The sequence below is a fragment of the Phacochoerus africanus genome, chromosome 2 (assembly GCF_016906955.1).
Source record: "Phacochoerus africanus isolate WHEZ1 chromosome 2, ROS_Pafr_v1, whole genome shotgun sequence".
NCBI lineage: Eukaryota > Metazoa > Chordata > Mammalia > Artiodactyla > Suidae > Phacochoerus > Phacochoerus africanus.
In genome coordinates, this window is record NC_062545.1 from 232,339,408 (window position 1) to 232,351,975 (window position 12,568).

Here is a 12,568-nt window from a genome sequence, read left to right on the forward strand (position 1 = left end):
ACCAATGGTGGTTCTTCAGCTGTCAGAATTGGTTATACATAAACCATAAACCAGTGGTGGTTCTTCAGTTGTCAGCTGATCAAGTAGAACCTGCAGCAACTGACCCCTGACCATTCTTGAGCAACCTCTTCCATTTATCTCATTGTGTCAGACATTTTCTATGTGGGCCGTTGATAGGACAGAATTGGGAAATATGTTCATGTCCATTAGTGGGATCCAAAGGAGCTTTAAATCCCCTAAATTACACAAAAATATGTATATATTGATGGCTTTTCTGAAGATAAGATCTATAGCTTTTATCAGATTCTTAGAGGGTACTTTGACCAGAATATACAGTGATGTATATAAGAGTGGATTTTCTGCCCGACATGGGAAAATGTACTAAAAGGAAAGATTTAGAGAAAAATTCTAAAGAAAATAAAACCATTCATTATCTCCTTTTTCTCTCCCCTGCTATACACACACATGCATATACACACACATATACATTTATACATTTATATGGTTTTTTTCAGGCTTGCATTTTTTGAACTCAACTATCAGTTTCATACAACATCTGAACTACAGTCTGAAGTAATAAGACACTATTCAAAACAGGTTTGTCTGAGAATATTTTACAGAGAGACAGTGATATAGAAACTATATATGTCTATAGATGTATAATGTAGATTTGGCAAGGAAGTATATAACCATTTTCAAAATTTTAAAATGTTTTTCCCCCCTCAGGGCTGTAGAAAGAAATTGAGCCAAACCACCATTTCAATTTTTTGTCTGTTTTTTAGCCTTTGACAGAAATCTTTCTTGGATCCATGTGGACTGGATGTAAATCTTTAAATAATAATTAGCTAAGTAAATCACCACACTTACTTAAAAAACTAGGTCAGGGGAAACTAATTATTAGTAAGTAACTGATGAATATAAGATATTTCTTAGTGCAATTAAGTTGTTGAGTCACCTAGATATATTATTTTAATGGATTTTTGTCCACCTCTAAAAAGACTTCTATACTTTTATGGTATAATTTACAGAGCATTGACATAGCTATTGTATGGTGGATAGATAACTCAGAATAATTCAAGAACTATGGATCTGAATCCTAGTTTTGCTCTTTACCACTATGTGACTTTGGACAAAATTTGACCTGTGTGTTTCTCCAGTCTATAAAATGGTGGTGGTAGTAACTACTGTCATACATAGTTATGAAAGTGAAAGCATTTTGACTTATCTTAAAACTGTATGTGAATAGATCATATTATTTCCAATACTCTAATACCAAGTTGCTTTTTAAATACAAGACTGTTGATGAATAAAGTAATATGGTTTAGGTTGAAATTAGTGGTGAGAATGTTAGCCTGAAAAAAGAAATGGAGGTGTATACTGAATATAGGGAAAACATATTGTCTGAATATCTGATTTGACTTAATGTTTATATTTCATTTTTAGGCCATTAAGCAGATGTATGTACTCATCCTTGGACTTGATGTTTTGGGAAATCCCTTTGGCTTGATTAGAGAATTTTCTGAAGGTGTAGAAGCCTTTTTTTATGAACCTTACCAGGTAGAATAGTTAATATTGTGTTATACAATATATCACACTAGTACTTGTGAATAAGTAATGCATCCCTTTAGCAGATATAAACTACTATATATAAGATAGATAAATGGAATCCTACTATATAGCACATGAAACTATATTCAATATTCCTGTAATAAACCAGTATGGAAAACTATATGTATATGTATAACTGAATCACTTTGTTATGCACCAGTAACTAACACAACATTGTAAATCAACTATACTTCAATTTAAAACAATAGTAATCAGAGTTCTATTGTGGCTCACTGGTTAATAACCTGATGTTGTCTCTTGTTACTTTCTTTTTTTTGTTTGCATGACTTTATTTTATGCTTGTGTCTTCTTTTTAGTTTTTGTGAATGTATTGTTTTGGTTGCCCTGTTTTTCAAGTATGTTAACCCCTTCTTGTATCTGCTTTGCTTTAAGCTGATAGACGTATAGGCTCAAACACATTTTTTAAAGAGTTTAGATTTTCTTACTCTTTCCCCACATTTCATGATTTTGCTGTCCCTTGTGCCTATCATCACTTTTATAAATAGGTTTTTATTTTCTTTTTGATATGTATACTGGCTTATTTTATTACTCTCCACTTGTGATTTCCTCCATCATACATCTTCTTAATTCTTTCCTATTTATTTATTTATTGTCTTTTTATGGCCACATCCATGGCATGTGGAAGGTCCCAGGCTAGGGGTCAAATTGGAGCTGCAGCTGCTGGCCTACACCACAGCCACGGCAACGTGGGATCCAAGCCGTGTCTATGACCTAGACCACAGCTATGCCAGATCCTTAACCCACTGAACAAGGCCAGGGATTGAACCCACATCTTGTGGATCCTAGTTGGGTTCATTAACTGATGAGCCACGACAGGAACTCTAATTCTTTCCTATTTAGAGGAGCCCTTTTACAGTGGTTTTAGTATTGCTGTATTCTTTTAGTTTTTGTTTATCAGAGAAATTATTTCTCCTTCTATTTTAAATGATAGTCTTGCTGGGTAGAGTATTGTAGGTTACAAATTTTTCCTTTTTAGAACTTTAGTATATCTTGTCACTCTCTTCTGGCCTGTAGTGTTTCTGTAGAGAAATCAGGGTAATAGCTTTATGAGGATTCCTTCCTTTATAATTAACTCTGTTTTTCTCTTGCTGCCTTTATAATCCTCTTCTTTAACTTTTGCCATTTTTATTATAATATGTCTTGGTGTAGGTCTTTTTGGGTTCAGCTTATTTGGGACCTTCTGTGCTTCCTGAATCTTGATATCTGTTTCCTTCACATTTGGAAAGTTTTCAGCCATAGTTTCTTCAAATGTATTTTCAATCCCCTTTTCTTTTCCTTCTCTTTCTGCAATCCCTGTTATGCATAGATTAGCCCAGTTTGTATTATCCTATAGATCTCTTACATTGCTTTCATGTTTTTTTCATTTGGCTTTCTGACTGCTATCCTCATTGGGTGGTTTCCATTATTCTATCTTCCAAGTCACTTATTCATTCCCTTCATCATTCATTCTGCTCTTCAGTGTCTTTAACTCATCTTTTGTCCCTGCAAGTGAATTTTCTAATTTTTCTTGTCTTTTTCATATAGTTTCTAGTTCCTTTCTAAAGGAATATGCCTTTCCATTGATATCTGCTCTTAATTCCTTAAGTATTTTCTTTTGTTTTATAGGAATTTTTTTTAAATTTTATTTATTTATTTTGATTTTTAGGGCTGCACTCGTGGCATATTGAGTTTCCCAGGCTAGGGGCTTTAACCAGAGCTACAGCTACCGGCCTATACCACAGCCGTACCACACCAGATCTGAGCCACGTCTGCGACCTACACCACAGCTCATGGCAACACCAGATCCTTAACCCACTGAGCGAGGCCAGGGATCGAACCTGTAACCTCATTGTTCCTAGTAGAATTCATTTCCGCTGAGCCACAATGAGAACTCCTCCTTAAGTATTTTCATTATAATCTCCTTTTTGAACTCAGTGTCTGTAAGACTGCAGAGGTTTGTTTCATTCTTTAGTCCTTCATGGGGACTCTCCTATTCTTTTCACAGGGAATGGTTGCTGTCCTTCTTCATTTTGCTTATATTTTTCTTAATCTCCAAAGCCTGAGTCTCAGCACCCAGCCCCCGCCCAAGTGTCTTAGGCTGTTTTCCCCTGGGCCGTGGCACCAGCGTTCTGTGCAGCTCTTTCTCTGCTTTGCCCTCCTCAGTTTGGCTGTTGCACTTTTCTCCAATGCTTTGAGTTTCCCTGTCCATCCCAGCTGACCTCACAGTAAGTTAGGTCAACCTCTCAGGATGAGATTCCTTTGCTCTTTCACAGCTCCCTCTCAGGAATGTTAGTCCCATCCTGATTCCTTTTTTTATTTTTTTCTCTTCCCTTTTTCTCTCTCTTGCTTTTGTTTGTTTGCTTTATTATTTTGTTCTACCTAGTTATGTGAGGGGCTTCTTTCCCTTCTTGGAGGTCTGAGGTCTTCTGCCAGCATTTAGTAGATGTTCTGTGTGAATCATTCTGCATGTAGATAGGTATTTTTAATGTGTTTATGGGAAAAGATGAGTGCTGTGCCTTACTCCTCTGTTCTCTTTTGTACACTTTGGTGAATAGTCATTCCTTTCTAAGTTTTGATCAAATTCCAACATTTTATTCTTTGTACTTTCAATGTCATGAAATACCTGAGAATTCTGTTAATGTGAAGTTTTCTACTCATGTCACTTTCTCTGGGATGTCTTTATTCTTTTCATCACCACTACTCTCCTCATATGTATCAGTTAGTTTACTCTTAAAAGTAAACATAGCTTTATTTATTGTTATTTTTTGACCCTGTAGGGAGCCATTCAGGGCCCTGAAGAGTTTGTGGAAGGCATGGCTCTAGGACTGAAAGCACTAGTTGGTGGAGCTGTTGGTAAGAAATAGAATGCCTACCAAGTATGATTATGCTAGAAAGTAATGATCTATTTGGTCTTACTAAAGATAGTATAATTTTTGCTAGGCGGATTAGCTGGTGCTGCCTCCAAAATCACCAGCGCTATGGCTAAAGGTGTAGCAGCTATGACTATGGATGAAGACTACCAACAGAAGAGAAGAGAAGCCATGAACAAGCAACCCGCTGGTCTTAGAGAAGGCATCACTCGTGGAGGAAAAGGCTTAGTTTCTGTAAGAAATATCCTGGGGTTGTGAACATTTTAGGGAATATCTTTTAAAGCCACATTCTGTGAGTAAGGAAATAGACATAAAACTTTTATTCACTAACGTTATTTGGGAGTTCCCATTGTGGCTCAGTGGTTAATGAACCCATTAGCATCCATGAGGATGCAGGTTCAATCCCTGGCCTCGCTCAGTGGGTTAAAGGATCTGGCATTGCCATGAGCTGTGGTGTAGGCCACAAATGCGGCTTGGATCCCATGTTGTTGTAGCTGTGGTATAGGTCACCAATGTGGCTTGGATCCCACGTTGCTGTGGTGTAGGCCAGTGGCTACAGCTCTAATTTGACCCCTAGCTGGGAACCTCCATATGTCACCGGTGCGGCCCTAAAAAGACAAAAAAAGAAAAAAGAAAAAAAAAAGAAATTATTTGGATGGTAGAGGAGCAGTGGCTTGTGACATATAAAAAAATATGTCAGTAGCCTCCAAAAATACTTTGTTTAAATAAAGTACTTAGGAAATATATTAATTCTTATCATATCTAGAAAACAGAACTTTGCATTTATTTTGTTAGCCAGACCTGGTTTTTCAAAGTATTGTGAATGTCAAAATATTATAAATTTTCAACTGTGCTTTTCCTCTAGGGTTTTGTAAGTGGCATAACAGGAATTGTTACAAAACCAATCAAAGGCAAGTATAGTAATTCCTTTGAGTGATATATATTACCAAGACTTTCATAAAATGATCCTATTTTTGTTCTTAATCCAGTTGTCTAAAACTTTGTCTTTTTTCTTTCCAGGAGCTCAAAAAGAAGGAGCAGCTGGTTTCTTTAAAGGTGTTGGGAAAGGTTTAGTTGGAGCAGTGACAAGGCCAACTGGAGGCATTATCGACATGGCTAGTAGTACATTTCAGGGAATAAAAAGGTAAATTCTCTTTGATGTAAGATATGAGTAAAATGCTTAAACCAAGAGAAATGAAATAAATCTGTTTGGCGTGAGGCACTTTATTATGAACCCTGTTAATACAGCAAGTTGCGTATTACTTCTTAATTCCTAGTGCATCTAGAGTGGTGTGAGCAAAGGAAAAAGTTGTGAAAGATGGTATTAGAGAATGAGCAAGTATTAGATCATATAGGGCTTGATAAGCCACTATAAGGACTTCGGCTTTTTCTTAAGTAAGGCAAGAAACCATTGGATGGTTTTAGACAAGAGAAATGATGAGAGCTGACTGCTGTATTGAGAATAAACCACAGAGGGACCAGGGTGGAAATAGGGTACATTTAAGAAGTTTGTTTTATCTTTTATGGATGCCCCATGGCATATTGAAGTTCCTGGGCCAGGGATCAGATCCGAGCTGCAGTTGCGATCTATACCAAAGCTGCGGCAGCGCCACATCCTGTAACTTATTGTGCTGGAGCGGGGAACAAACGTGCATACTGGTGCTACAGAGATGCTGCTGCTCCCATTGCACCACAGTGGGAATTCCAGATAGTTTTTTTTAGTAATCCAGATGTGAGCTGATGATGATTAGACCTGTATAGGCTAGATACTGTAAGGAAGGGATTTTATTTTGTATATATTTTGCAGGTAGTAGCAACAAGATTTGTTGATAAATTGGATTTGAGGTATGAAAGAAAGAGAATCATCAAGGATAATTCTAAAGTTTTCGTGTGAACCACTGGAAAGATTGGGTTGTCATTTCTTTTATGAAAAGAGGGAATTAGAAGTTCTGTTTGGAGTATATTAAGCTTGAAACTATCTCTTAGACATCCAAATGGAAACATCAAGTAGTTGTTGAGTATAGGAGTATAAAGTTCAAGAGAAAGATCTAAGACAGAGCTAAAAATCTGAGATTTTTGAGTCTGTATTGGGATGTTTAAAGCCATGAAGTTGGATAAACTTTATCACCTGGGTAAAAAGAATGGAAAAGAGAAAAACAAAAGAGATCCAAGGACCTGGCCCTTGGACACCCCAACACTTAGAAATAGGGAAATAAAGAGGTCCCAGCAAAGGAGACTGAAATGGCCATTAAAGTAAAGGGGATTATTGAGAAAATGGTATTCTAAAAGCCAAGAAACAGACAATCTCAGTTTATACTATTGTTAAAATGAAAAGAGAAATCTACTCCTCATTTATCTTGTGTGAGGATAGTAAGTTTGATTTAAAAATCGGATGTGGAGTTTACAAAAGAGGAATTATACCCCCTCCTTATTTTTCCAGTCTCTCTGCTTAGAGTACTCTTCCTCCTGTCGTCAACATGGTTACTTCCTTATTCAAAAGTTACCTTCCCACTAAGGCCTTCCATGGCCACCCTAAAATTTCAGTTTATCCCCTACCCCTGCCCATATAGTTCATATGTCTCTTCCTTTCTTTGTCTTATTTTTTTCTTTAGTTCTTATCACTATTTAATATATTGTGTATTTTACTTTGTTTATTTGTCTCTGCTGGTAGAATGTAAGCTCTATGATAATATAATGACTCTTGTCTGTTTCCACAGCACCTAGAATATTGGTTGACCTGTGGTAGTCTTTTTTAAAAATCATACTGTTTATACAGTTGCATGCAGTTGTAGGAAATAATGTACAGAGCTCCCTTGTACACTGTATCATGTTTCCTATGGCTTCTGTAACAAATTGCCACAAAAAATAGAAATTTATTCTCACTTAGCTCTGAAGGCCTGAAGTCAGAAATCAAGGTGTCAGCAAGGCTGCACTCCCTCTGGAGGGAAGAATTTGTACCTTGCTGCTTACAGCTTCTGGTGTCTTGTAGGTGTTTCTTAGCTTGTGGCTGTGCATCCCTCCAATTTCTCCCTTCACCGTCACATCACCTTCACCTCTCTCTGTATGTCTAAGCTCCCTCTGCCTCTCTCTTATGAGGACACTTGTAATGGCATTTAAAGCCCACCCAGATAATCTAGGATTATCAGTTCATCCCCCCAATCTTTAATTTAATCACATCTGCATAGACTTTACCCTTTAAAATCACATTCACAGGTTCTAGGGATTCCAGCCTGATATCTTTAGGAGCCACCATTCAGAACACTACATAAACTGCCCACTTTCTACCGTAGTAACATTTTTAAAAATGTAGTACAATATAACCAGAATATTGACGTTAACATAGTCCACCAATTTTGTTCAGTGGATTTGTACTAATTCGCTTGTGTGTGTACTAATTCCATACAATTTTGTCACTAGTGTATGCTCGTGTACCCACTACCACAAGAAACTGAACAGTTCCAGCATCGCAAAAATACCCCACATGGTCGTTTCATAGCCACATCTATATTCCTACTATATAGACACCTCTGTAGTCTACAAATGTAATATAATCTATAAATATAATGTAATCTATATTAAACACTCAAATACAATCTCTTTTAAATTGAGATGGTTTTCATGTACTTTAAAAAAAAGATCACTATCTTGGAGTTCCCATTGTGGCTCAGCAAGTTAAGAATCCGACTATATCCATGAGGATGCGGGTCAATCTCTGGCCTCTCAGTGGGTTAAAGGACCTGGCATTGCAGTGATCTGCAGCGTATATTGCAGATGCAGATTGGATCTGGCATTGCTTTGGCTGTGGTGTATGTAGGCTGGCAGCTGCAGCTCTTAATTCAACCCCTAGCCTGGAAACCTCCATGTCACAGGTGTAGCCCTAAAAAGGAAAAAAATAATCATTATCTTAAAATGTACATTTCAGTAGTTTTTAGTGTATTCACAAGGTTGTGCAACCATTACCACTGTCTAATTTCAAAATATTTTCATCACCCTAGAAAGAAACCCTGTGCTTCTCAGCAGTTACTCACCTTTCTTCCCCCTCCTTCCAACTAACAGCAACCTTATTTACTTTCTGTCTCTATAGAGCTGCCTACTCTCAATAGTTCATGTAATGGAATCATGCAATGTGTGGTCTCTTGTGACTAAATTTTTCACTTAGCATTATGATGTTTTCAAGGTGCATTTATATTTTGGCATAAATGAGAACTTCACTCCTTTTATGGCTAAATAATATTCCACTGTATGAATATATCACCTTTGGTTATCTCTTCATTAGCTAATCAATATTTAGATTGTTTTCTCATTTAGACTGTTAAGAACAATGATGCTAAGAGCACTTATGTATAATTTTTTGTATAGATGAATGTTTTTAGCTCTTCCTGGATTTATATTTAGAAGTGGAATTGCTGGGGGAATATCATACCTCTAAGTTTAACTTTTTGAAGTTGTGCCAAACTCTTTTCCACAGTAACTACACTATTTTACATCCCAGCCAACAATGTAGAAGATCCCAGTGTCTCAACATCCTCTTTAACACTATTTTCCATCTTACTTTTTTTGAATAGCTAACCTATAGGTGTAAAGTAGTATCTCTGTGTGGTTTTGATTTGCATTTCCTAATGCCTAATGATGTTAAACATTTTTTCATGTGTTTATTGGCCATTGTGTATTTTCACCAAAGAAATGTCTGTTCAGAGCCTTTTAATTTTTTAATTGGGTTGATTGTCTCTTTATTATAGGAGTGTAAGAGCTCTATATATTCTGGAACTTTAACTCTGTATCTCCTATTTGAGTGTTGTCTTTTAACTTTTCTGCTAGTGTCTTTCAATGAAGTCTAATTTATCTATGTTTATTTCTGATGTCATAGGAAAGCCCTACCTATTCCAAGATCATGAAGATTTACATCTGTATTTTCTTTAGCTGAGTTATAGTTTTAATTCTTAAGTTCAGGGCTTTGATTCATTTTGATTAATATTTGTATATGATGAGAGGACTGGTCAAAGTTTATTCTTTTTCATGTGCATATCTAATTGTCTTAGTGCCATTTGTTGAAAAGACTACATTTTCCCAATTGAATGGTGTTTGGTACCCTTTTCCAAAATCAGCTGACCATAAATTTGAGTTTATTTCTATGCAGTTCTAGTCCATTGAGCTGTATGTCTATTCATGTAAGTATCACACTGTTTTAATTACTATAGCTTTATAGTAAGTTTGGAAATCAGAAAGTGAAAGTCCTCTGACTTGTTCTTTTTTAAGATTATTTGAGTATTTTCTGAGTTATTTGAATTTCGTTATATATTTTAAGGTTGGTTTGTAAATTTCTGCAAAAACAACAGCTGGGATTTTGATAGATTGTACTGAATATATAGATCAATTTGGGGATTATTGCCATCTTAATAATACCAAGTATCCCAATATATGAAAATGGACATCTTTCCATTTATTTAGGTCTTTAATTTCTCTCAGTGATATTTTATAGTTTTCAGTGTGCATATCTTCTTTTTGTAAATTTATTCTAAGTATTTTATTATATTGGTGTTATAAGTTATTTAACAACTTCTAACAAGAAATTATAAGTTACAGTTTTGCTGTTGTAATTGTTTTAATTTCATATTTGGATTGTGTATTTCTAGTGTTTAGAAATGTAATTAGTTTTTATGTATTAACATTTATTCTGCAGCCTTACCAAAGCTGTATATTAGCCCTAATAGTTATTTTGTGGATTCTTTAGGGTTTCCTATATATAAAATCGTGTAATGTCAAAATAAAGATAGTTTTACTTCTTCCTTTCCAATGCCTTTTTTTTTTCTTGCTTAATTGCTTTAGCTAAATTCTCTAGTACAGTGTTCAATAGAAGTGCCAAGAGTTAGATATACTGTCTTTCTCCTGATTTTGTGGGGAAAGCTTTCAGTCTTTCACCATTAAGTGTGATATAAGCTGTGGGTTTTTTTTTCTCTATATCCGTTGAAGGATGTATATTGAAGAAGTTCCCTTCTACTTCAAATTTGTTGAGTACCTTTACTCAAGGATGTTGGACTTTGTTGGTTGCTTTTTCTGTATCTATTAAGTTGATACAGTGTGGGGGTTTTTCTTTGTTTTATTATGTGGTTTATTACATTAATTGATTTTTAATATGTTGAACCAACTTTTCATATTTGTGATAAATCCCACTTAGCTATGATGTCTGATCTTTTCTATGTGCTGATTTAGTTTGCTAGTATTTTATTGAGGATTTTTACATATATATACTCAATAAGGGTCATTGTTCGTAGTTTTCTTTTGATTGTCTTTGGTTTTGGTATCAGGGCTATACTTTCTCATAGAATGATTTAAGAAGTGTTTCCCCCTCTATATTTTTTGGAAGATTGTGTGGACAGTTGGCACTAATCTTTTTAAAATATTTGCCAAATTCACCAGTGAGGCTGACTAGATTTGAAATTTTTTTCTAAGTTTGTTTACTAATTCATTCTCTTTATTTGACATAGTTCTAATTGGATTATCCATTTCTTTAGTTAACTTAAGTCTTGTCTTTTTTTTTTTTTTTAATCAGTCTAGCTAAGGATTTATCATTTTTGTTGATTTTATTAAATAATCAATTTTTGGCTTCATTGATTCCTTCCATTATTTTTCTTTTTTTCTGCTTTTTTTTTTTTTGGTCTTTTTGCTATTTCTTGGGTCGCTCCCGTGGCGGATATGGCGATTCCCAGGCCTAGGGGTCTAATCGGAGCCGTAGCCACCAGCCTACACCAGGGCCACAGCAACGCGTGATCCGAGCCGCGTCTGCAACCTGCACCACAGCTCACGGCAACGCTGGATCGTCAACCCACTGAGCAAGGGCAGGGACCGAACCCGCAACCTCATGGTTCCTAGTCAGATTCGTTAACCACTGCGCCACGACGGGAACTCCTTTTTCTGCTCTAATCTTTATTATTTCGTGTCTTATATTAGCTTTAGGTTTAGTTTGCTTTTCTTTTTCTAGTTTCTCAAGGTGTAAAGTTAGATTAATGATTTGGGATCTTCTTTATTAATGCTATGCTTTCACAGCTATAAATTTCCCTCTGAGCATTGTTTTCGCTCTAACCCTTGAGCTTTGATATGTTGTTTTTGTTTCATTTATTTTAAAGTAGTTACTTTTCTTTGCAATTTTTTTTTCATTGATACTTATTTAGTTTCTGCTGTTTAACTTCTACAAGTTAATGGATTTTCCTAATTTCTTTTACAGATTTTTGATTTTATTCTGTATGGTCAGAAAACATACTTTGTATGTTCAATACTTTATACTTACTGAGATGTGTTTTATGGCCTAATATATAGTGTGTCCTGGAGACTTGTTCCATGTGCACTTGAGAAGAATATCTAATTGGCTGTTGCTGGATTGAGTGTTCTATAGACATCTCTTAGGTCTAGTATTGTTTAAGTCTTCTGTTTCCTAGTTGATCTGTCTCTTATCCATTTTTGAAAGTTGAGCATTGAAATATTCAACTATTATTATTGAATTGTCTTTTTCTCTTTTTAATTCTGCTGGTTTTTGTTTTATCATTTGGCGGCTCTGTTGTTAAGTACTTACTAGTTGGAATTCCCATTGTGGCTCAGCAGAAATGAATCCTACTAGCATCCATGAGGATGCAGGCTTAATCCTTGGCCTTGCTCAGTGGGTTATGGATCCAGCATTGCTGTGAGCTTGGTATAGGTCACAGACGTGGCTAGAATCCTGTGTTGCTGTAGCTGTGGTGTAGGCCGGCAGCTGAAGCTCTGAATTGACCCCTAGCCTGGGAACTTCCATATGCTGTGGGTGTGGCCCTAAAAAGACACACACAGAAAAAGTACTTAGTGTGTATCATTTTTTACGTGTATCTTGATGTATTGACCCTTTTCTTATTGTAAAATGTGCTTCTTTGTGTCTAATAAGAATGTTTTGTTTAAAGTCTAATATTTTCTGATTTTAGTATAGCCATTCCAGCTCTCTTCTGGTTATTACTTACATAGCCTATCTCTTTCCATCTTATTACTTTCAACTTATTTGTGTCTTTAACTCAAAAGTGAGTCTCTTATGGACAGCATATAGTTGGATCACTTTTTTTTCTCCATTC

General features: G+C 35.8%; 1 protein-coding gene across 5 annotated transcripts in view; it reads left to right on the forward strand.

Moving 5' to 3' along the window:
- Nucleotides 1–12,568, forward strand: part of VPS13A (vacuolar protein sorting 13 homolog A) — a 272,751-nt gene that overhangs the window by 231,824 nt on the left and 28,359 nt on the right. For all 5 annotated transcript variants that reach the window (XM_047767800.1, XM_047767801.1, XM_047767802.1 and 2 more), the window contains 6 exons: nucleotides 516–597; nucleotides 1,444–1,557; nucleotides 4,386–4,461; nucleotides 4,549–4,712; nucleotides 5,344–5,389; nucleotides 5,499–5,622. In XM_047767800.1, the coding sequence (XP_047623756.1) occupies nucleotides 516–597; nucleotides 1,444–1,557; nucleotides 4,386–4,461; nucleotides 4,549–4,712; nucleotides 5,344–5,389; nucleotides 5,499–5,622 (606 nt within the window). The remainder of the gene's footprint in view (nucleotides 1–515; nucleotides 598–1,443; nucleotides 1,558–4,385; nucleotides 4,462–4,548; nucleotides 4,713–5,343; nucleotides 5,390–5,498; nucleotides 5,623–12,568) is intronic.